Raw genomic sequence first — 25,301 nt, 5'->3', positions numbered from 1 at the left:
TACGATGATTTTGGTTTCACTCAATGTTGAAATCCTCACAGGAGGATTAGATTCCCAATTCTATACAGCACTAGATATACCAAAAAACTAAAGACTGGAAATCAAATTGGTCTTTGTGACGAAACAGAAGCATAATTAAGTGTTCATCTGTTCAACTATAGATTACTAACCTATGCCGATTTTCAGACTTTGAGGGATGTTTTGACGCGGTTCCATTTCCCTGACAAGATTTTAATTTGTATTCTCAGAATCAGTGCGACAGTAGCTCTCGATTAAGACCAGTTTCATTAAATTTCACCTCTCAGGCCGCAAGTTATAACACCACCAATTATGCTGCTTTTAGATTGCTGAACAATAAGTGTAACTGCTTGCCGGAGCGTAACGACGGGACTTGCGTATCTATCCGTAGGTTAGTAATCTATAGTTCAACAGACTGGGGCCTACGATAAGTCGTAAGTTATCGTAGGCCTCGAAATGACATTAAAAATAATAAATATAAATATATATGCAATTCATATTCGTTCCTTTTCAGTGGATTAGGCCGACGGTCCAGTAGTAATATTGCAATCAATGATGAAGTCCCTTGGTAATTGAAATGTCGTATAATAAGAATGCTTAGGTAAGATGATGATTGGTAAATAGGCCTATACGGCTAGGACAGAATGCCAAATAACCCATGCTGCATACAATTAGTGACGAAGCCAACAGCATGTTCCGAAGCATTCTCGAATAGTGCTCCAACAAGTTCTTGAGGTGTCCTGCAATGGAATATTGTGTTGCTATTTCTCTATCTGCATAATTGATTAGGCCTAACACCACTGGCTTTACTAGTGGATATTTATTGAAAACTTGGTATAAAACATAATTTCCCAGAGTGCATGGTGTAGTGTAAATGATGCCTTACAATAATATTCTTCATCCTATCGTTTCGAAATCATCGAACGGAAGCGTTTTTATGTTTGACTATGGGCGATTAGATTTAGCCAATTCAATATTGCGCCGGCTGTTGGTGGAAACCAACGCTCTCATCGCGTCTTTGCTGAATTCTACACCGAGTGGATCATAAATACCACGAACAGGACAGATTTGAAACTAATTTCACATCTCAATATCGTTTCTGGAAATAGGAAATCCAAAATCGACCAGAACCCGGTGATAATCTTTAACTCACAATGCCGCAAGTTGATTTCTGATGCATCATAGGCACCCATTTACAAAAACGTGCCGGTGTAAACGAAACTACATATCCATTCTGTCAATGATCAACCAGATATGACCAATGACCATGCTATAAGAAGATATGGATATATCTGCTATTTTCACAATATGAATTAACGAGATGCGACGCAATACAACGCTGAGCTTACCACCTCGTCGAGTTGTGACGTCAACTGGCTCTGAATGGAAGAATGAAGTATAGAGCAATGAAAGAGAATGCTTAATGCAACTAGCGAAATACCTTCTCCTTTTCCAGATTGGCAACTTTTGATCTCAAGTCTTGGATCGTCTGTTCATCTTTCTCGATCTTTCTCACCTTTGATATTTAATAAAGTCTCAACTCTTGTGGCGTATGATGTAACATACCCATAGGATTGTAAGAGCACTTGTCGGCCCCCTCGCAGAATAACGCTGGTCTTGACTAGGGCGGGGCAAAATCGAGTACCTGAGTGATTCGATTCTGAATCACGTAATATGCTTCGAGTCGAGTGGAGTAATCGAGTATCATTCATTATGACGTCATAACAGAATGTAATATGTCAAAGTTCAAATATGAAGCTTTTATGCCACCACAAAGAATATAATGCCAGTTATCCGTCACATTAAAGATACTTTGGTATTTTTTCGACCATACCAATTTCATTGCACCTAGTGACAATGTTGTGGGATGAGCAAGACTTATAAAATGTACTATTTCCAGTAACGGTCGCAGCTTTGTACTATTTGTTTCGTATGCTACGATGCGGCCAATCAAGGTTTCAAGGCTACAACATGGAAAATTAGTATCGAAACTATAATTATCGTTGATAAATTAACTTTCAGTGGCGAAGAGCGTTTAATTTCAGTATACTTCAAAAAATCGTTTTTTACTGCTCGATTCGAATCATTAAAATTAATACTCGATTCAGATTCGAGTACTCGATTCATTGTGCCAAGCCCTAGTCTTGACCCCCCATACGGCCCCCACCCATGACAATCAGCCTAGTTTTTGAGTTAATATTTAAAAAGATAATAAAAAATACGCATATTATACAGAAATAGTTTAACAGTATGCGCATTTATGATAGTATGATAGTATGCTGATAAATAAATAAATAGGCATCTACATCTTGCATTCGCCGTTAGCTATTCCAACGAAGTTCGTGAATCTCCTAATACCGGGAAGAGAATGTGTGTTTTGTAAATCGTATATATACATAAAGCGTAGTGACGATATGTCGCGTAAAAGAAAAAAGTCGGCGGGGCTACACCTCCCAGAACTTGTGTTGAACACCGCATGGAGGACCAAGGCCAACTTTGTGAGGATGGGGCCTGACAGGGTGCTGTTTCGTTCATGTAGGCTGTGCTGTTATGAACAGCACACACGACAGATTAAATTAAATAGTTCAGGGGTCATTGGCAGGCCTGTTTATTTTTGGATATTGGGTTTTATTATTGGAGATTCTCCAAAAATAAGATTTGAAAACATCCAAAAATAAGCTTTTTTGGATGATGTTTTTTCAAGTTTTTTAGTGAAATGCATGGGTCATAGCAGTGTAAATACTGTTGAAACAACCAGGAAACTCACATACACACACAAAAACAGCATGTGTGTGCGGGAGGGGATCTCCGAAACGCTAAGAGTACTTCCACTCACTGGAAGGATCAGAGGCGACACGACAAGGGTTGAAAAGGCGGCATGGTATGAAATCGTGCGAGAGTGGTGCGGGCGGGACCTTGTAACGCATGCCGAATACCGCCACCTCTACAACAATAACTTATTCGTCCACACGATGATGGGACTGAATCGCTACCTTCAACGGCAACAGGACTTGATCCAGGAAAAGAAAAGTATGTGCCCCAAGTTTGTAGACACATGTTGGTTGTCAATTAAGAATATGACCACTTGGTTGACTAGACACCGTACCAAACTCCTCGGGGTTATAAACGATAAAAGTCCAGCCTGTGCACTTTCGCTGCAGTAGTGGATCCAACTAATCGTCCTCGAGCGCATGGCCACAGAGCTGAGCACTACCGTCACAAAGATTCATGGACTTGGCCATCTGATCGTGGAGCATCAGGATGAGCTCCATCGCCTGGTCGAACGCCTTCGAGCTCGGTGCCCAGCTAAGGACTGGGACAGTGACACCCGCGGCCAGGAAGGTCCTCTGGTCAGAGGGTGCTGGACTATCAAGTTCACTGAGTCACGCAATTTCGTGGAGGATCAGAGTGTGGACTGCGCAGTCCTCGACCTTCTCGAGAATATCGACGAAGAAGAGAAGCAGTCCACGTTCGAGGCAGCCAGGAGTCTTATAGCTGGGCTCATCGACGGCATAAAGAAAATTGAAGTTGCCGACAATGAAAGGGTTCTGCCCTGTCTACCAAACCAAGTGGTGCAACCTCGTAGGCAGGACAGAACAAACACTTCTTGCTCTTTTAGATTCTAATAATATAAACAAGAGAGATACATATATATAAGCTACTTTATTTGCAGCTCAGTGAATTGATCGACAAACACCGGGGTGGGCTGTTGAACAAGTGGATACCTGAGTAGATACAGAATATCGAAGACCAATTCCAATCCATGTCTGTCCGATACAAAATGGACGTCTCTTTCGAGCGCATTATTGACGAGCGACAGTTCTTTGGACCCACATGGCTCGATGTTTCCCAAAACTGCGACGGTCGAAGCCGATTTCCAGAAAATCAACTGGGAGAAATGTCTCTACCGGGCGTCACCCACTGATTTTTATTTGGAGGGCATTCTCCAGGCCAAAGACTTTGTGATGAAAGTATTAGAAAGTTAGATCAAGATCACTGATGATGTCGATTGTTGAAGAACATGAATACATGATAATAACATACTTTCGGTGAAGTTTTCCATGTAGTATTAGGCCTAAAAACACCTTCATTTCTTATTTTTGGAGATTATTCTCCAAAAATAAAATTTGAAAACATCCAAAACTAAGCTATTTTTGTTATTTTTGGAGAAATCCAAAAATAAACAGGCCTGGTCATTGGTCGACACCGATGATCTATCAAAAATTACAAATTGTATCATCGGTTATTTAAAGGTTTGAACACGACAGTGTAGGTAGACATACGGACATCTCACAAAATCTTACGTAGTCTTTTCTCATATCTTCAGCTTCGGACGATTTTATCGCTGCTGTTGTGACAAGCGTTTTCTCGGCTTCTTCCTTCTGAATAAGTAAATAATATACCGAGGTTAACAGAGACAGTGGATTTCAGCCTGCAGTTGACGTACGCGTCGCTCCAGTGGGTCTAGTGAGCTCGGATTCAAGAACAAACTTCGTATAAAGTTCGTAATCATATAGCCCAGAGTTCTTTTCAACCTGTGTGACGGTTCGAACTTGTGCGAATGAAAAAAATTTCAGGGCGAATGACAAGCGCGGTGCGAATGAAAAATGTCGGTGAGTGCGAACGAAAATTGTCCACATTTCTCTCTTTTTCGGGCGTGGAATAGTTCAAATAAGCTTAATAGGATATTAAGTACAGTGAGTCCTTAACTTTTGTCATTTGGACGCAATTCTAAAAAACTTGTAGGTATGGTTGCGCTTTTCTAGTTCACAAGTGAGGAACGCTCCCGATGCGTTTACATTGCAAAGGTTTTTCCGCGCTGGAGGTTTACGTCACTGCCTATAAAAAAAGAGGTAGTGGAATCGGTACCAGTTGTTCGGAAACATCCGCCGTGTACGGTGCGTGTAGGATTGTATGCATAGCAGCCGTTACCGGTGTTGACATTTGGCGTATTTGAATGCAAAGTCTTGAAATTTTTGCACGTATTCATGTTGGTTTTGCGTTTATCCCGTTGGCACTTTCGACTTTCTTTAACTATAATAATAATTAGCACATTAGATCTGTGACAAGTGTTGTTTGCTCGCGTGCCTATAACCAAGTATTAGAGGCTGTTAAAAATAAAATTGGAGTAAGCCAATTGATTTCTTACGTCCTATCTTTATCTTGTATTACATCGAATTATTTGGTCACTGGGCAGTGGGCAGTTTATCTACTGACCATTGCAATAGCCTCTGTGTAATGCGAACTACACCATTTAGGCTTAGACACGCTTTCCTGTTCTTGGACTGATGATCTCAGGCAGAGTCTAGAGATCGTTAAGGCATAAGCCTATATACAACAAATTGGTGATGCCACTAAGGTTGCTGATCCATAGAAAAATTTGCCTAGTTCATATTCGTTTCGCCTTTGTTTATACTACAAACTTTGTAATATTACGAACTCTACCGATTTACCTTGAGCAGTGAGCAGCCTAATTCAGGCATAAGTAGACTGTTGAAACTTATTCCTCTTTATGTATAAGGATATTTCGGATATTAGAGATAATTACGCATTATTTCACTCAGTTTGCCAATATTGTGCGCTTGCCCTTAGAGCCATCCCGGAGTTGAAAACCGTAGCCGATATAACTGTATGTTAATCATGAATCTTTTGTAAGTAATAGTTATTCCAGAAGGTGAAAGTGTTGACTTTTACAACCACAAGGATACCGCACGTTTTTCTTGAAATATATGTTGATTTGTCTATTACATAGATAAGAAGTGAATGAAGCCTAAGCGCATCCATAAATAACCGTCATCAATTACTCGGATTGTGTGGGTTTGTATTTGTAGAATGTAGAGCAATGCGTTCCTGTTTTTAACGCCCTCGTAGGCACCTACCATCCAATCGACTAGCATAGCTTAGTACGGTGAAGCATCTTTTGGTATGTTGTCAGAAAATGAAACAAAGGTGCTAGTCGCAACATTGATGCTATACGATTCAAGTGCAATTTCACTCTTTCGGGCGTTCTAAATGCGAACACAGTCACATTGCGATGACGTAACTTGTCGATTTAGTGGGAAAGTGATATTGTTGCGAGTGAATATTGTTCGTAAGTTCGCCCTTTTAGCTTCGAAGGAAATCACTGCACGATACCCCCGGAAAATGCAACGAACACCTCGAGAACAACGGGAGTGCGATATCTGTGATTTTCTTACTGCAGTGATTTTAGTACTTGATTAATCAATAATACGATACGCTGAATGGAAAATAATGTAGCTCTGTACATCCAAGTAGCTCTTCTAATACAAAAGTGATAATAAGTTTCTTCATTTGCTTTTGTGTAATAAATTCCGGCTGGCTGGTTCGAATGAATTTTTTTCAAGTGCGAATGGAGCTAAAAAAGGTTGAAAAGCACTGATATAGCCTATTCCCATATTATAAACTAGAAATATTATTGAAGCGGTATCATATATGCAGTGCATCCTGTGTCTCGCGAGGTAGAGCCAAGTTTGAATGGTGGGCGTTTTGTGACGTAGGTTTCCAATGTAACGTATTGTCTTATACCAGTGGTTCTCAACCTTTTTGAACTCGCGGCACTCTTTGAAAATGAAAAATAGTTCGGGGAATATAGAACACTAAGCCTTGATAGAAAGTCGTCGTATTCCTCGGCGCAGCATATCATTCTTTCTTGATTACGACAAGCAGGGCGCGTGATCTTTTCTGTCTACCATATGGTAGTTGGACGACGTGGATGTGGATGCGCGTGCGCGAGTGTCGTACTTACTACTTATGCACTTTTGATAAAGAACTCATTGAAGTTTTCAGGGCAGTGGCCGCAGTGGAACTGATACATAAACTTATCAATTTCTAGTTTCCGCCTATCTTATATGTTTAGGACACCTAATCTTTTGAACAATGATTTGTTGGACACACATCCTGGTCACATTATGGCCCTGGCTATGATACGGAGGACCTGATGTTGTAGTTTTTGCAGTAGCTTCAGTGCGCTAACACTAGCAGCTCCCCAACAGAGGATGCCATATTGTAACTTAAATTTCAAAATTTCGGAGAGATCTCTAGCGGCACCCTTGCGAGACGTAAATTGCACACTAGTGTGCCGCGTCACGCCGGTTGAGAACCACTCTCTTATACGGCCGCGCTAATCTCGTGGGATACGAGGCAGCTGCAATCATAAAATATTCATATGCCGACTTAACGCATGAATAATTTTGACAAAATTGAAAAAGAATTCCCATCACGCTCGTCTACCTTGAGGCATTAGAAAAATAATTGGTATGATGTGTATTCCGTTACCAATTCATAATGCTGGACGTACAACTAGAAAGCCTGTGTGAGGGCCCCTGATTTCAACACATTATTTAAATCTGGCCCCTGAGATATGGGACGAAAAATTATAAAAATTAATTTTACCAATTGCTGAAGCTGACTCTCGAAGGTTTTCTTATCCTCATTAGCTTGCTTCAGGCTGATTTCCTAAGAGTGCCAATATTGTTTTAAATTGAAAACAAATATCGAAACTCATATTACCAGCTTGCCAATTTTGCCTTCCAGACTAGTCTGAAATTACAAGTTGATGAATAAGTATGAGATTTAGCGTGAATGTAATATATACGCGACATATTTCAATAAAATAGTTGTGATCTACTTACTATTTTATCTAGTAACTCCGATTTCTCCCTTCTGTGGCCATCACGCTGAAATTATTTTCGGCCTATTACATCAACAAATATCCACATACCCATGAAATGGCTTTATATCGGAGATTATTTTCCTCTCCTTATCAGGCGAACCCTTACGCTCCAGAGGTCTCAAACTCAAATGTGCTCGCGGGCCAGTTTTCCCGTTTTGACGACGCCGCGGGCCGCAGCACTTATAGGGGTGTTCTATGTCTTTCCAAGTAGGCCTTATTTGGCGGGATTGAATTGTCCTATTGAAAGTGAGACGATCCAGCAGACTGACAGTAAGCAAACATCGTCAAAATGTGATTTACTCTTGTATCAATTTAGGCCTGGCACGAAAAGAATCATCACATTTATAACTATTTGAATAGAATTGTTGTTGCACTTGATATATATTAATTATAAGATATAGACACCCTATGGCCGGAAAAATGTATGATGCCATCATAAAAGCTATCGGGTTATAATTTTGCAGCTACTATGAATATTTTGAATTTAACAGATTGATAATAGAGACTGATCTGATGTCAAAACATTTTTAGGTTGAGCATTGTAATTCCAATCCAGGATTCGGGTGTACGTCTGATATGTAGGCTATTAATCTCATGGCCAAATATCTTCAAATACAGGAGCAGAAAAAATATAAATATAATATAAATATATTAATGAATTTGTCTTGATGATTGAATTATCGGAACGCCGAACGGCCCATTGTTGTTATATCGTTGGAGCGTACCACTACGGTATACTCGGTACCTTGAAGTGGCCTTAATAACATGGATTAGCGACCAAAGATGTAACGAACAGATTGCCCATGGTTGCAATAACTACTTGCTTAGTTAGCGAAATACCAAGCTGCGACCTTCTGATCTATTACTATTCCCATGATATGCGATTAGTTTGTTGCGTCCATGGTTCTAACAAATTCACGGCATTCCGAGTCACTGCGAGTCAACTCGGGTCATTTTCATTTTGCCATCGAGTTAGTCCGAGTCTGAGTAATTCTGAGAAAGGTCACGTCCAATTCCAACTCACAAATTTCAGTCACGAATCGTCTAAGGGTCAGGTTTTGTCACCATGAATTGGAATCTTGAATCGTGAATCTTCCCCTGTATGGTAGCGTTTGCAATAGATGTGATAGTGAAGTTTGATTTATAGTTTCAGGCTTTCGGAGCAATTTAAGAGGGAATTTTTACTTTATAACCTGAAAAGATATATGTGACACGTATATATTGTCAAATTATTAAAAATCTTAAAATGTCGTCGCGGGCCGCACAAGATGCTCTGGAGGGCCGCATGCGGCCCGCGGGCCGCGTGTTTGAGACCTCTGCGGCTAATCTGTAAGGTTGCACTCCGAAGATATGCGACGAAAAATTACAAAAATTAATTTCACCAATTCCCGAAGCCGACGCTCGAAGATTTTCTTATCCTCATTAGCTTGCTTCAGACTGATTTCCTGGGAGTGGGAATATTGTTGTACATTGAAAACAAACATCATAGAAATTCATATTACCAGCTCGCCATTTTTAATTTCCAGAGTAGTCTGAAATTATAGATTGCTGAATAAGTATGAGATCTGGCGTGAATGTAATATATAGTAGGGATGGTGTGAACCTCTGAAAGGTTCAGGTTCGTGTGAACGCGAACCTTTTTGAAAGGTTCTGTGTGAACGCGAACGTGAACCTCATGACGTCACGTGACGTCATATTGATACTTTCAACCCTATATTTCGATGAAGTGATAGCCTATATTAATGTACTAGTACACGATACCTAGCGAGGAATCGGGCCACATAAATTCCACCATGCTCAAGTACATATTGACGTTTTAAACGTCACTAAATGTATCATCTGAGACAATCAAATGATCCCATAAAATCATTATCTTCCGTCGCTTTTCCAACAATTTCGACGAGGACTTGCCAGGGAATATAAGCTCACGCCCTAACTGTCTAGCCCAGACCGTACAGCGTATTCGGCGTCTGGGTATTGCTACATGGATATTGAGCAGACTGCAAACGGGTTATTATACTTGCTACCGATATTGCCCCATTAACAAGTTATACAAGTGTAGCCAAAACCCCAATCGCACGAATTTGACTTTTATGATAAGTAAACTTATGAAGTCAAGATTGACCCCGTACGCCTGCTAGATTTTTACATCAGAAAACGATATCACATTCGCTGACTACATGTAGTGTATTTCGCTCTTGGTGCTGTGTGATTACAGGTCACAAGCTCACGCAGCAGAGAGTCATTAATAAATATTCACAAACGGAAAGCTGGATATTTCGAGAAAACTTTTGAGATTGTCAAGGTGTATGCTCGCTTAGTGTTGATTGTTTATGCTGCCAGCACCATGCATATAAAGTGGCCCGCAGTTGAAATGCAATAAATTTGAACCAAAGATGTTTGACGTGAAAATTGTAATATATGAAAAAGGTTCACACTGCAGAACCTACCAAGGTTCTGTTGTGAACGCGAACCTCAAAATTTCCGAGGTTCACACACAGAACGCGAACGTGAACCTCACGTTCACACCATCCCTAATATATAGGCTATATACTTCAATAAAATAGTTGTGACGTATACTCACTATTTTATCTAGTAACTCTGATTTCTCCCTTCTGTGGCCATCATCCTAAAATCATTTTCGGCCTATTACATCAACAAATATCCATATTTTCATGAAATGGCTATATATCGGTGATTATTTCCCTTACCTTACCAGGCGAACCCTTGCGCTAACATGTAAGCATTCAGCTAACCCCAAATTATTGCTGAGTCGCAAACACAAAAATCTACCACATTGCTCATCGGACTCATCGGACTATAGGCAGCAACTAAAATAATTCCCCAAAATACTGGTGTACAACATAACTTTCGATATGTGCAGCAGTGTTATAAAATAAATCCATAAAACATGTGATTATCAGAAAAAGATGATTTCCAATCCCAACTGCCCCTAGGTACGCGATTGCAGAGAGGGGTCTTCAAACATGACTTTTTTCTCAAATCGTACTGGCTACTTGATAAAATTGTCACGTTACCTAATTTAAGCCTGCACACCAAATTTGGTTCAATTCCAACCAGTAGCCGCATCGCTACAGGAGAAGAAAGTTTCTATGAGTTATACAAAAATAAATAACAAAAAATTAGAAAATTTTCTGTTCACCCCATGAAAGTGTCAGGTTGTCTATAGAAACGATGTTCACCAAACTTGGTTCAATTCCACCCAGTGGAAGCAGAGTTTTCGATTATGAATAAAATAGTATTTACGGTGACCAAGTCTTTTATTACTTATTAAAGTGATGCCCACCGTAAATACTATTTTATTCAAATCCAAATTTTTCGACGGCAATATCTCCGCTTCCACTATGGTTGGAATTGATCCAACTTTGGTTATAACATCGTTTAGCAGTTTCATGAGGTGAACGGAAAATTTTAATATTTTTTTTGTTATTTATTTTTATATAACAAATAGAAACTTTCTTCTCCTGTAGCAATGCGGCTACTGGTTGGAATTGAACCAAATTTGGTGTGTAGGCTTAAATTAGGTAACCTAACAATTTTATCAAGTAGCCAGTACGATTTAAGAAAAATAGTCCTTTTTGAAGACCCCTATGCACACGACCTATATATATAGGCTACCACCACAACATTCACATTGACATTGGAGTACTGATCCATCTAGCCCAGGAGTTGGGAAGCTTTTTCGATCGAATACCGATATTGACCCAATATTTTCAATTGTAACTTGCAAAGAACCATACATCAATCAATTGTTCCGTCACAAATAAAAATTCTTGACGTATTGGTAGCACTAGTATATGGGATTCGTGAAGTGCGCCATATTTTTCTGCACCCGAGTGTGGGTGGGGCCAAACATGGCCACTACAGCAGTACATACCCAATGCATGGTGTGATACGTTAGTGACGTGGGGTTAGGGGAGGACAGTGAGGGAGGGTCTCACATGTCTTCAGAAGTGAATGAAGGAAAATTGTGAAACCTTCAAATAATAGTGGTATTTTCTATCGGTGTTTGTGAATCACTAGATTTTGAACATTTTTAGTCCTAAAATCACGAAACTTTCATCTTTATTGTTCGAAGATAAAGCGCGAAAGTAGAGGTAAGACTCAGAGGAGGCACAGACATACCAAGCCTCTTCTGTAATAGCGCAACTCATCGTAAATAGCTTAGAATTTCTAATCACTGATATTAATCAAATGTAATTGTCGCACTGATTCTGAAAATCTAAATATTGATCGAATTCTAAGGAATTCGGCGTAACATAACGTTGCAATAAACACCTAGATTTTACGGCGGTGCTAAAAAGCTACTTACCAATTAAGAACATGGATGTAGCTATAGTTGTCTTTAATTTGAATTTGTAATGGTGAATGTCACTTCCAAGGCAGTTTATTTTTCGGCGTATAGATCAGGAAGACAATGTGTGTTGAAAATTGATTTGTCCAACAAATAGGGTTGCATTTAAAACAAATGACTGTTTAAAATACTTTGCTTAAAACATGTTTTAACAAAGGCCTTTTAAAAAAAATTGTGTTTTTTAAGTTTTAAAATCATGCCATAATTGTGTAAATACTTTCCAAAAAACATGTTGTATGAGTCTACGGACAATTACCATCCGATATAGCTGACGCATACGACATGAGATGGTTGGAACCCTCAACAGCTATAGTATACGTAGATATTTCGTCAAAGGAACTATATATACCCTATATTTTCAATTGTCAATGTCAATCCTCCATGACGTCACAATTGAATATTCGTGACGTCGTGGCTTAAAAAAACAAACAAAAAAACATTAAAAAACATATTTTAAATGAGGGCCTTGTTTTAAAAATGCTTGTTTTAAATTGATTTTTGTTTTAAATGCAACTCTACATACAAAGCGTCGCCATGTCTGCTATTCTCTTTGATCAATGAAGGTATCGAGCAATCCAGGTTTCGAGGCGCGCGAGGGCGGGTAAATCGAATTTGCGAGTGATGTTATAGTCGCCGACGCGACATCAACTTAAATTTGGGGATTTTGAAAAGAGGGTAACGAGCCTCTAGCCCTGGACACCCCACTGTCTTGACAACTCAAAGGCATATTTATGCTGTCACTAGAATAATTAATTATTCTGGCCGTCTTTTAGTAACAAGTTGCCGCAATATTGATAAATTTGTCAAAGAGTCATATGTTATACCCAAAAGAACCATATATGGCTTGCGAGCCATAGGTACCCGACCACTGCTCTAGCCCATGATGGTCAAGACGGGCATGTCATCAGGAATCATATGAGTAGCGTACGTGTCGTGACTTCCGCCGAACCCCTGAGACGGGTTCAACGGACCCATGAGGTTCGTGTGAACCCCTGTTAAAACTCATGATGTATATTCTTTCGCTGAATAAGTGCTCAGCATCGATGCAATGGTTTCCAAGCCCTTACTGGTCCATATATATTATAATTTCGGAACGGAATGGATAAATAAAGCAGTATATTTGAGCAAATCTGGTTATCCTTTCAAATTTTGAATAATGCCACCCGTCACTGATAATTATTTTACCAACAATGCGTATTGTAATGGATACAGAGCCTCTTTCTATTCAGGTTGGAAACCATGAAATTTGGGTTGCATTTAAACAAAGCTGTTTTAAAATATACATGTCCAAAACATATTAAAACAACAATTCATATAAAACATCTTTTAAAAAGACGTATAGCCATCAACGTCCATCTTATCATCGTGTGTTACATTGCATTGCATTGCATTGTTTTTTCGTTGAGAACAGAGACGTCTGTTACAGCTACACCCTCGACGGTCACTTATCCGTCTTCTCGACAGAATTGAACGCCATCAGGAATAGTTTAGAATGGTTTAAACGCAATGGTACGCCGGAAAGTCGTGTGGCTATTTTGTCGGACAGCCAGAGCACTCTAGTGGCGATTCGAAATTGCTCTCCGGACAATGAACTCATCGTCGATATCCTCATCCTAGGATCGGATTTACATGCACTAGGGATCGAAGTTGTTTTGGCCTGGATCCCTGGCCATAAAGGTATCCGCGGCAACGAAAAAGCCGACGAAATCGCACTAAGAGCAGCACTGATGCCACTCGCGCGAGATCAAAACCTTCAGCAAAAAATTACTATGAAGGAAATGAAATCCCACATTGCCGATATATGTCGGAAAAAGTGGATCGATCACAAGAATGCCCATGACGACGACTCGCAATATAGAAAAATTATTGGAGATATCAGGGACATAAACCCAATTATCGATTTGTCACGCAGGGAATCTGGAATCCTAATTAGACTGCAGACTGGTCACTCTAGGCTGAACGATCATCTAGACAGAATTAAATGTCATCAAAATGGCCTTTGTGATGCATGCGGGATCAAGTAAACCGTCGAGCATTTCCTCCTCCATTGCCCTAAATATGACCGTGCCAGGATCAATCTAATTTAGATTGCTGACCAAAACAGAGTACCCCTAACGCCAGAGTCCCTACTCACAGACGCACATACTATATGGCCGGTCATCGAATTCATGATTTCAAGTGGCAGGGATATGGGCCTATAAAGAATTGTAATTCCTTCAGATAGTACAGGAGTAGTTATCGCCAGATATCGTCATGGGGCAAAAAGCCGAGTAGCTAAGCCCCACTATCCCCGTCATACCTACCTACCTACATTGCATCTCTACGCAGGTAATGCGTATCAATTATAATTATTGAAGTTGTGCTTAGCCCGAGTTGAAAGAAACTGCCCGAATTTTGTCTTTAAAATATCTCACCATCACTCCCACAAAATGTCAGACGACTCGACCATTGTGACGCCATCTGTAGTTCACTATACGTCAAGTTGATAACGTGTTGTAACGTCGTTGATAAAAGTAATCATTTCCCCTAGTGATCCATTTATTCCTTATCAGACTATGGATAAGTTACCATTGTAGCCATTGTTGTTGTTGTTGTTTATTAAAAAAAAAAATTTGGCGCTTATCACCTGTTGGTCTTTTGCACCACGACCAAGAATTGCGTAATAAATGAAAATCAGTTCACGATGGAGTACGTATTGGATAGACATTTAAAAAAAAACAGCATTTCATTGATACATATACGAAAGAATATCCAGGCGAGAAAAGGGAATTCACAGAGCAGTTGAAAAGGACACGTTCACGGCTATTCACAAATTACGGTTGCAGGATAACACAAACTCAATTGTAAAAGGGATGATTCGAACCTCCATGAGGATAATTTCAAGGCGGAAATCAACATTCAATTCAGCACATTTAGCAATGAGAAAAGTACGATGGAAATCATATTTTGAGCAGTGGATCAAAAAATGTTCAGTGGTTTCAGGATAGCGACAAAGAGAGCAAAGAGGAGATTCCACTAAACCTATCCTAAACAAATGGTTATTCAGACGACAGTGGCCGGACTGGAGACGAAACAGGATGCTTTCTTCTACGCGGTTTCTACGTGCCGGCGGTTTGTTCGCAATGGATGGATTAAAAATTTTATACTGATGTCCGTTTTCGGATGCTTGATATTCTTCGTCCCATAAAGCCAGACAATGCCGCTGGATGATCTTCCGCACCTCGAGTTTTGATAGTATCGGCAATTGCTGACCGATATTGGCTGAATAGTTGGATGCCGTTTTCGCTAGCCGGTCGGCTTCCTCGTTTCCGCTGATCCCGGCGTGCCCTGGAATCCACAAAAATGCCACATCGATATTTCGCTGTCGTAATTCGAGAAGAGATGAGAGAATTTTCTCAACCAGTCTGCAGTGGGGCTGTAAATTAGAGTTGCGAATGCATAGTACAGCACTGGAGCAATCGGACATGATCAGGAACTTATCCGTCGTCAGGGAAATTCTGGAGATCCAGTTAACAGCCCGTTGGATTGCGATCAGTTCCGTGGAAAAAACAGATTGCTCGCTATGGCAATGATGAACTTCCGATACTGCGAGTGACGGAATATAAAAAGCAGCTCCTCCTCCAACGCTTGATTTAGACCCATCAGTGTAAATCGGAGTGTATCCGGCATAGTGATCGGCAACATGACTCGAACAAATCTGGTCGAAAGATCCGGAGACATCGCGGGACGATGACTCGTGCAAAAGTGAGAGGTCAACATGTGGCTGGGGCAGAAACCAGGGTGGAATAGATGGAAAGTGGTAATTGTCCAATATAACGCCGTCAAATAGCGACGATGTCGTGAGCGTATTGAACGTTCGAAAGTTCGGTCTCGTCATACTGTAGATCTCGTGCCAGCTGTCTTGAATGAGATGTTGAACGAATTGATTTCCAGGCTCTTGATTTAAAAGGTGACATCGATAGTGCATCGAGATAAGAAGGTGTCGAAGATGGAAAGGCATCTCGTGACATTCGGCCTGGATCACACATATCGGGGTACTAGTCATTGCATTGGTACAGATCCGAAGGGCCTTATACTGGATTGATCGAATCTTCTTGAGATGGGTGGCAGGCGCAGAGAAGTATACGGGCAACCCATAGTCCATAATAGATCTTATGAGTGCACGGTAGACGCACAAGAGGGTGCCCTTGCTGGCTCCCCAGCTCGTGCCACTCAAAACTCGCAGTAAGTTGAGCCTCTTACAACACTTGGACGAGATATATTCTATGTGAGGTTTGTATGAGAGTCTTCGGTCAAAAACAATACCAAGGTATTTGAAAGTTTCCACAAATGGAATTTCCGACCCATCAAGATGTAGCGAGATGGGGGGGATGTTGCGCTTACGTGTAAAGTGCATCGCGACAGTTTTTTCCTTGGATAATATCAGGCCCCACTGATTACACCAATGCTGCAAGTCGTTCAATGAACTTTGTACTGTGTGGACAAGATTCGACACCGACAAAGAACTGTCCCAGATTAGAAGATCATCAGCAAATAGTGCGTGGGAGCAATCGCCCGTTGATGGAATATCAGAAACCATCACCGCAAAAAGGAGCGGGCTTATGACACTGCCTTGTGGAAGGCCATTTTCCATATAGTGTACGTTAGACAAGTTATTACCAACACGAACTTGGAAAGAACGTGTTGACAAAAAGTTTTTGATCCAGTCTAGCATTTGACCTTTGACCCCATGCTTCGTCAATTTGAAGACGAGACCTTTTCTCCAGACCATATCGTAAGCGGACTGTATGTCCAAGAATACTGCAATCACAGAATACCGATTATTAATACCTTTATAGACATCGTCGTGTAACCGAAGAATATTGTCAAGCGTACTGCGCTCATGACGGAAACCAGATTGTTCATCGTTGATGAGACCATTTGATTCGAGGTACCATCTTAAGCGCTTAGTTACCATGACCTCCATAATCTTGCAAACATGGCTAGTAAGGGAGATGGGCCGATATGATTTTGCGAGGGAAGGATCTTTGTCCTTTTTTGGAATTGGTACGATGACTGAGCGCTTCCATTTTTCAGGAAGTAATCCATAACTCCAGGAGGTGTTTATCATGTAGAGAATATAGGTCAGACTCTTCTCTGATAAATGCTTCAGCATCGGATAACCTATCTCGTCCTGACCGGGACTAGAATTTTTCCGCGAAGATATAGCTGCATTCAACTCAGCCATTGAAAAAGCGTGGTTAATGGCGTCGCAACTCGGTGGCGAGCTAGAGGTGCAAGAGTTTGCATTGTACTCGAAGGCATTTTTCCTTGCTTGAAATTCGGCAGGGTAATTGCAATCACTACTGACCGACTGAAAGCGTGCAGCTAATGCATTGGCTTTTGCTTTGTCACCGCATATTGCATCGCCATTGACTATGATTGGTGGTATGGGCTGATATGTTCTAACTCCTGAGAATGAGCGAACAACTTTCCAGACTTTTGAGTAATTGCTCTTATCGTTGAGACTAGAGCAGAACTCTTGCCAGCTCTCTTTTTTGGATACTAGGATAGTTTTGCGACATTCCGACCTTAGTCGTTTGAACTCGATGATGTCGGCCAAGATGAAACTCCTTTTCATTTTTAAGAATGCCGCTTTCTTACGTCTGACAGCTCTTTCGCACGAATTATTCCACCAAGGCACTGATGGCTTACGATGATGTGACGGACGTTTCCTCGGGATGTGCTTGTGAGCCGCACTGATAACGCATGCCGAAAGACGATCGTTAAGGGTATCGACATCAGTACAACCATGGGAGTCCAAGTTTCTCTCGACGACTTTGCTGAATGCCATCCAATCCGCTTTGCGGTAATTCCAAGAGAACTGTCTGGTATCTGACATCGGAACACGGTTGTTATAAGTAGTCGATATAATGAAATGGTCGCTTCCTAACAACGTATCCAAGACCTCTAAACAGCACCTCGACGATATGTCAGCAGATGCTATAGTGAGGTCGATGAGCGAATAACGATTAATTGCATTAGCTGCGATATTCAATCGGGTAGGAGTGTTGCTATTCAGCATCACCATGTGATTCCTATCGATAGCCCCTAAAAGGAGGTGCCCCCTTCTGTTGCTACTGCTTCCCCAAGATAGGTGGTGCGCATTAAAATCCCCAAATATGATCGACTGGGAGGACATTGAATCCAGGAAGACGAAGGCGTCCTCTTCCAGGATAGTGTTTGGACTTACATAAACATTGCATATACGAAGATGCCCGATAGATACACACATGACTTCAATGCAAGACGGCGATACGATATGAACATCCGCAGGAGAGTGTGTTTCACGAACGAATATGGCAAGTCCACCCGAATGGAGTGTTTTGTCTTTGCGGAAGGTCCTGAACCCGGGTATATGGGGGGTGTACTTTTCAATAAGATGGGTCTCCTGCAGTAGGATGACGTCAGGCGGAGAAGGGAGGTTGTTAATAAATTGTTTCAATTCGGGTAACTTTCGGTAAATTCCCCGGCAGTTCCACTGCAAAAAGTGGAGGGCGTTAGCGGCCATTGCGATTGGGTACTGGAGCACTGAGGCCAAGCTCTAGACATGCTTTTGATACTATTTCAAGGGCATTACTTTCACCAGATTTGAATGCCTCCATGGTGAATTGTACAATCTGCACGAGTAGACTCAATAACTGGGGAAGGTCAGAATGACTTGTGTTAGAAGGTAGCAAAGATGAAGACATCACATTATTTGAAGAAACTTCCTTCTCCTGCGTTTGGTTCAAGTGCCGCAAATCACCATCGTTTGGAGCAGGAGTGGAGATGTACCTCTGACTACGGGTGGAATGAATCGGAGCTTTCGAGGGACGATGTTTCGGAGTTTTCACAGATTCACGGGAACGTTCGTCAATTGATTCACGAAGCACTTGACTAAAAGACCTGCTGGGCTGTTCAGGAAGCAAGGTGGTGTTTATGAGACTAGAACTAAGAATTTGTTTCGCTTCTGTATAGCTGACTTTGGTGCGCTCTTTGATTATCTGAAGTTTTGCTTCGGTTTTGTACACTTTGCAGCCACCGTAGGCAGCACTATGTGGCTTTTTACAGTTTACACAGAATTTGTCTTTGGTGCAGGATGAGTGCTCATGCTCAGAGCTGCCACATAAGCTACAACATGCTTTACCTCTGCAAGAATCTTTATGGTGGCCATACCTGTTACAGCGATGGCATCTTAGCGGCGGTGGGTTATAGGGTTTTGTCCGGAACCGAAGGTAAGAGAAGGTGACACTTTCAGGGACCTTATCGCAGCGGAAGCACAGGAGAACTGATGAACACAATTCGTAGCCCTTAGCAGCTCTTTTCTTAAGGCGCTTGACGGAAGAGACACCAAATTCACCAAAGTTTTCGAGGAGTTCTGAGTCTGGAATGTCGAGTGGGACACCAGAAATAACCGCTCTGGCAGTGTAAGACCTATCATGATACAGAGAGGTTTTCATTTGAATTGACTTTCCCGAGACTTTATCGGTCAGGCAGTTGCACTGTAGAAGCGCTTTAACTTGCTTCTGAGTTTTGCAAGTTACGAGGAGGTCCCCCGATTTTAGAGGACGAGGCCCGTCGTATTCGCCAATTATCGCAAAGAGGGCTCTATGGACTACAGTCGGGTGAAGACGTTTCATTGAAACATCCTCACCCGATACAACGACTTTCATTCCGCTGCTTATGCTATGTTCGGCGTTTCCATCATTGAGTAACTTCGTAGACTTGGATTGAAGAGTAGAAGGCTGCGTCGACGGCTGACTGGCAAAGTCCTTAGCTGACACTTTAGCATGAGTTGCACGTCCATCGCTGTCGCTATCACTGGCTAGTGAATCCGTAGCAACGTGCGCCAGTTTACGCTTACTGGACGACGATACTTCCATCAAACCCTAGCCCTCGATCACTAATCACTCTGGCAATTTACGATCTCGTAGTTTACGAATTGAGCGGCTGAAAAAGACGTGCGTACGCGACGACGTCTCAAACAGAATGAGGACCATTGTAGCCATGTATTAATACGGAAAATGCCAAGCAATTGTTTTTTTTTATAGTGATTTTCTCACACAAAAATATTTCTTGAATACAAGCATCAAAGCAATTGTTTTTGTGATAGAGGTATTACCTTTAACCGGGGATTTCGGCAACAGGCGATACCAGTCGCCATATTACAAATGACCTAGTATATATATTGGAGATAGAATAAGAAGGACAGGGTTTCGAACCACAACCTTCCGGGAAACCAAGGGTTCACTGAGCCAGACTCCGGGGTTCGTTGAAGGTATAAAGTCACACACTCGACCAATACTAATGATTCGTGATGGCATGCCCATCTTGGCCAATCATTGGCTACGGGCATTTAGGCGCGATCAGCAGTCGAATTGGGATTGTTACGGCGTAATGATTAGGTACTTTTAACACTCTGTTGATGCACATTTCATTTTATGTACCAGTCTATAATAATGTATTATATGTCGAAGGTGGTGGATTTTAGTTTTTGTGACTCAGCGACAACTTGGGGTTCCCCGAAGATTTGCAAATCAGCGAAACCGCTGCCCATGTTATTAAAGATTAAGAAAAAGGAATCCTGGAAGACAAGTAAAGAAGGTTTGGAAACAACTACACCTTCACATTACCCTATACCTAGGCTTGCATTTTAAACAAATGCTGGTTGTTTAAAACACTTTGTTTAAAACATGTCTTAAACAGTGTTTTAAACAAAGGCATTTAAAAAAAAATGCGTTCTTTTTCAAGTTGTTTGATTATGCCATAATTATGTAAATACATACGGACGACGTTTACCAACCGATATAGCCGAGTTAAACGATATGGGATGGTTGGAACCCTCGAAATAGTCGGTTCAACAGCTAGTACGTGGATATAGATTGGTTCGGAATGAATGTTCTGATGATGATAACCGCCGATCGTAAGAATGCTGCATAACGATGTCTTGGTTAAAGATGTTTTTGATCCGTATATGACGGGTCGGAAGCCTATTCCGTCAAAGGAGGTATATTTAACTATATTTTCAATTGTCCATCATGTCAATCCACCATGACATCGCAATTGAATATTCGTGACGTCGTGGCTTAAAAATAACAAAAAGCAAAAACAATAAAAAACATATTTTAAACAAGGACATTGTTTTAAACATGTTTATAATAAATTGATTTTTGTTTCAAATGCAACCCTACTTATACCACATATTGAAGGTCAAGCGCATTATACTGTACACTGTGTTCGTAGTTCGATTCGAAATCGTACATTTTTACTGGTCCCAATACATTTAATATACACCTTTATGACCACAGAAACGTTGCTACGACCAGGGGTATATAGAACTCTCTTCTATATATCTCTGATACGATCGATTCTGGTTCGCTCATTAATTAGCATATATCTTGGTTGGCATTCAAAATCTGTCCGTAAAATCCGATTAGGTTTATTAAAACAAGATGTCTGTGCAGAAATATCTTAACTTACTTTGCAATGGTCGTCACCAGTCGCTGACGCACGGTAAAGTTCGGGCGAGTTTTGGAAGGTTAGTGTCTAAATAATATAAACACTGAATATAGAGAGAATGCATTTCGGACAACACAGTCTCAAAACTCTACGTTGCTGCATAACAAGACATATAATATCCGCATAAAATGCCCAGACATAGCAGATACGAATGAAATTATGGTGGACAAGTAATTGAAGTCGCCACAATCACACATGTATATATTATCCCAGCCTCTATAATCCTTACATATATTGGAAACCAGAGGCAACATTTCTAATGCCTCGTAACCAGAAGAACACTAGTCCTACTTGATATAATCTATTTTGGAGTTTCGAAGGTTTCATCCGTATCATTTCTGAATTAACGAGCAGATCTTGGTTGCCACCGTCGGTCATCTGTTTATTGGCAGACTCTCAGACTGAACAGCAGCGGTGGCTAACCTGCGGCCGTAGAAGGGAATGGCCGTGAACACGTAATTCAATTAGTCTGTGTTGGCGGCCGTCAACAAGCCAATCCGGAATATTTGAGAGATTTTAAATATTCTTGAAATTTTCTTCGCGTTGCACGCGATTCAACATGACTTCATTTTTCGGTTTCAATATAGTAGGGCCCTTTGAAATCTCAGCCCCAAAGTACAGATGTGAACAGCAGAGAAAAATGATGCAACCCATATAGAAATACCATCTTGGAATCGTGTGTTACTCACGAAAGAAATTTGTTTCTGGTACGTTTGGGCGATTTCAATATCTTTCCACGATATACTGACGAGCTTGATGGGAGGTCAAGAAATCACAGCATGCAACAAAGTGACTAACAACAATTGGCCCACCCGAAAATCTATCATCATTTATAACTTTCCCTAGATTTTCGAAAACACCTCCTGTTGATCACATGGGCTGAGAAAATGTAAATGCTTGAAAGAAATATGTGGAACTACTAATATTAACGACGAAATGCATTCGAGGAACGGAAAAATTTTCGCGCCTCGCGCGACCATAGCGGATCCGGGAGTCTATTCACAACATGACCACTCGCGATTTAGCTGCGTATAGTAAGTCGATCTTGAATAAATAGACATCAGTCTGGAGCTCGCCAGAATTGGACATGGACAGTTTAACATGGGTATTTGGGGTCCAGTTAGTTCATTACGATTATGCCCTGGAATGCGGCCGTACGCTTCATGAGTAATCGTAATGCGGCCGTGAATGGCAAAAAGGTTGGCCACCTCTACCGTGCAGACGTGACGTTTTCTAAACCTTGTTTTAGAATTTAGACTATACCAACTCCTTAGCTCACGTGCATCAGGCGTGTCTGTGGTTTGTATATTCCTATACTTGACCTGGCTTCTTAAAAACAAATAGGTCTGAATCTGATCCGATTCCAAGGCCGGGTTCTCAAAATTGAGCATAATAGTAGCCTACCATTCCGTACAACCCGATACCACCGCACCAAGCTATGATGTCTATAATTTTCTACATATTATATGGAAGTAGGCTATATGCACTGTACAGACTCACTTCGTATTGCTCGCCATCCTCCCCTGTCGCGACGTAAAGGTCAGGCGAGTTGCGAAAAGTTAGTGTCTAAATAAAATATATAGCATATATATGATGCGTGACCACAATGAACCGTCTTTTACCTGTCTTTCCGTTTCCATTCATGAATCCCGGAGAAAAACTATATGAATTACTTTTGGCAGCAGCTCAGTAAATTATAAACTAACGGGGCTACGAGCCTACGACTCTCCGCGATTCCCTGAAGGCGACGAGTAAACTTTGCTATTGACTCAATACACGCATTTAGGTATTGTGTTGTTTGAGAAACGATGGCGAAAGTCTATTCAGTTCCGATGCACATTGAAATTGGGCAAACATTCCGGGAGCAGCATTGGGCAGTTTCATGTTGTCAAAGAGGCAGGGTATCGTTAGCGATATCGATCTATAGAACACCCACCTGCATTAGGGTTGTTCAGAATTGACCGACTTTCAAAAAGTCCAGGTTTTCAGTCCGATTCCCATGCCTTATACCTTAAAAACATATTCTAGCTACTTTTTTTTGTAACTCGTCCCCTGCATCCGTGTGCACATTGAGCTGGAAGAATAGCAGCTGAAAATAGGGGATTCCCCTAAAATCTGAATGTCACGGTTTTACCTAGCCTAGTTAAAGTGACATATAACATGGATTTATGCAGCTGTTGCGGTTTGGAGTGCTACAAAACCCCACTATATAAGGCATTGCTAGTTCAGGATATCATATCCATGTCCCACACTGCCTTATAACTGCTCAAAACTACCTAAAACTGATAGTCATTTTGTTGGATCACATATCCTACACCCCTCAAACCTACCCGGCACTGTTCATCAATTTCCTGGATCCCCATGTGCAAGAATACAACTGTAAATGTAACATCCACTCACAGCCACATTATAAACATCACAGGAAACGAAAAAATAAGGCAAAGAAAGAGACCAACTTGGCAAAATATTACATAAATCAGGTGGATGAAATGGTTGCTTTCGAGAAATCTGCATATCTGTTCCGGTGATCTTCCACAGCTTGTAGGAGGCTCGCTCGCTGTTTTTTGTCATCCGTTATGAAGCAGCATAGTCGGTATTAAATTTTACCTTACCTCTCTGCTGCATCATTAACTACTTCAACAGTATTCACAAATTCTTTAGCAGTCACGAAATCCGGATCAGTATGCCATTCCGAAACTGGAAGACTCAACCAATCATGTTCCACATGTATAGCATCAAATAGAAACCACGATTCTGGCCCATTCAAATCGACCATACTCATTGACTCAGAGACAGAGTCAGAGATCAGACTGAGAGGCATAGCCTACCTCTGGGAAATTTTGCAGGGATTGGCATTTTCAGCAATTTAGCAGCCATCGCTTCCTTCAGTTTGTCAGGAATCTTTGGATTAGCCGAGAACATGGTAAATAGGCTACCACCATTTCCTCAGTTAGATACCAATGATGTTTTCGCAATTTCTTGTATGCCACATCAGCAACAGTGAGATCGCATAATGAAAAGTTTTTCATGTCATGAAGGAATTTGATATCATTCCAAGGTGCGTCACATGCAATACCAGTTTTCAACCAAGCTGGAACATAAAGCAAAGCAATGAATTTATCGATTCGTTCCAACTTTTCAATGAACTCTTCAGAATAGTCCATTTGCTCACTCCACATGAACATTTTTTGACAGTACAGGACTTGACTCATCCATCTAGCGCTATGAGTAGCACCAGGCTTGCGAAAACGATGATCAACATTTGTCATCCAAAATCGCCAAGGTGCCTGTTGTACATTCTATGTAGTCATCTCTTATCAAGACTTCTTTCTGCTTTCCATCATTGGGTTTCATCAGTGGAATTATTTCTTGCTTTGCTTCATCAGCTTTCATCGCCAACCAGCTGCCTTCATTAAACTTCAGCGTTTTACAGCTTCTTGATTTATCAATATGTTTCCACTTCTTGAAGGTATTAAAATGCTGTTCTCAGGGCCTGTGGTTGTCGATCCAAACAAACACTTCCAAACCTCTCGAATGACCAGTTCATAAATATGATGGCGACAGGCATTGTAGAATACTTTCCTGTTAATCAATTCTTCAAGTAACGGAACCGCACCTTTGTTTTTACCAGTGTTTGAGGATGTTGTGTCAAACACAAGAGCTCTAACAGATTTT

General features: G+C 41.1%; 1 protein-coding gene across 6 annotated transcripts; it reads right to left on the bottom strand.

The window, feature by feature from the left end:
* On the bottom strand, nt 1–23,417 carry LOC145449385 (uncharacterized). Of its 6 annotated transcripts, XM_080327733.1 has the most exons (13): nt 23,249–23,417; nt 23,127–23,192; nt 21,588–21,653; nt 10,296–10,340; nt 9,214–9,243; nt 9,094–9,156; nt 7,671–7,715; nt 7,549–7,578; nt 7,432–7,494; nt 4,323–4,400; nt 1,460–1,534; nt 1,368–1,397; nt 1–758 (listed from the first exon to the last, which is right to left on the bottom strand). In XM_080327733.1, the coding sequence occupies exons 1-13, from the start codon at nt 23,264–23,266 to the stop codon at nt 690–692; spliced, it is 678 nt and encodes a 225-aa protein (XP_080183859.1). In that variant the 5' UTR covers nt 23,267–23,417; the 3' UTR covers nt 1–689. The 6 variants fall into 6 exon arrangements, with proteins under 6 accessions (XP_080183859.1, XP_080183860.1, XP_080183862.1 ...); XM_080327734.1 differs by lacking the exon at nt 1,368–1,397; XM_080327736.1 differs by lacking the exon at nt 7,671–7,715.
* Nucleotides 23,418–25,301: the final 1,884 nt, after the last annotated feature.

The sequence above is a fragment of the Botryllus schlosseri genome, chromosome 11 (genome assembly GCF_051294905.1).
Source record: "Botryllus schlosseri isolate E-star chromosome 11, Bs_hap1, whole genome shotgun sequence".
NCBI classification, from domain to species: Eukaryota; Metazoa; Chordata; class Ascidiacea; order Stolidobranchia; family Styelidae; genus Botryllus; species Botryllus schlosseri.
This window is presented reverse-complemented; position numbering and strand designations above follow the sequence as displayed.

Bases quoted from the DNA above. Each gene is read 5' to 3' on its own strand.
- LOC145449385 (XM_080327733.1), bottom strand. The intron at 21,654-23,126 runs GTGAGTCTGTAC...TATATTATTTAG, and splicing joins AGGATGGCGAGCAATACGAA to ACACTAACCTTCCAAAACTC. The intron at 7,579-7,670 runs GTAAGTAGATCA...TTGTAATTTCAG, and splicing joins CGGAGTTACTAGATAAAATA to ACTAGTCTGGAAGGCAAAAT.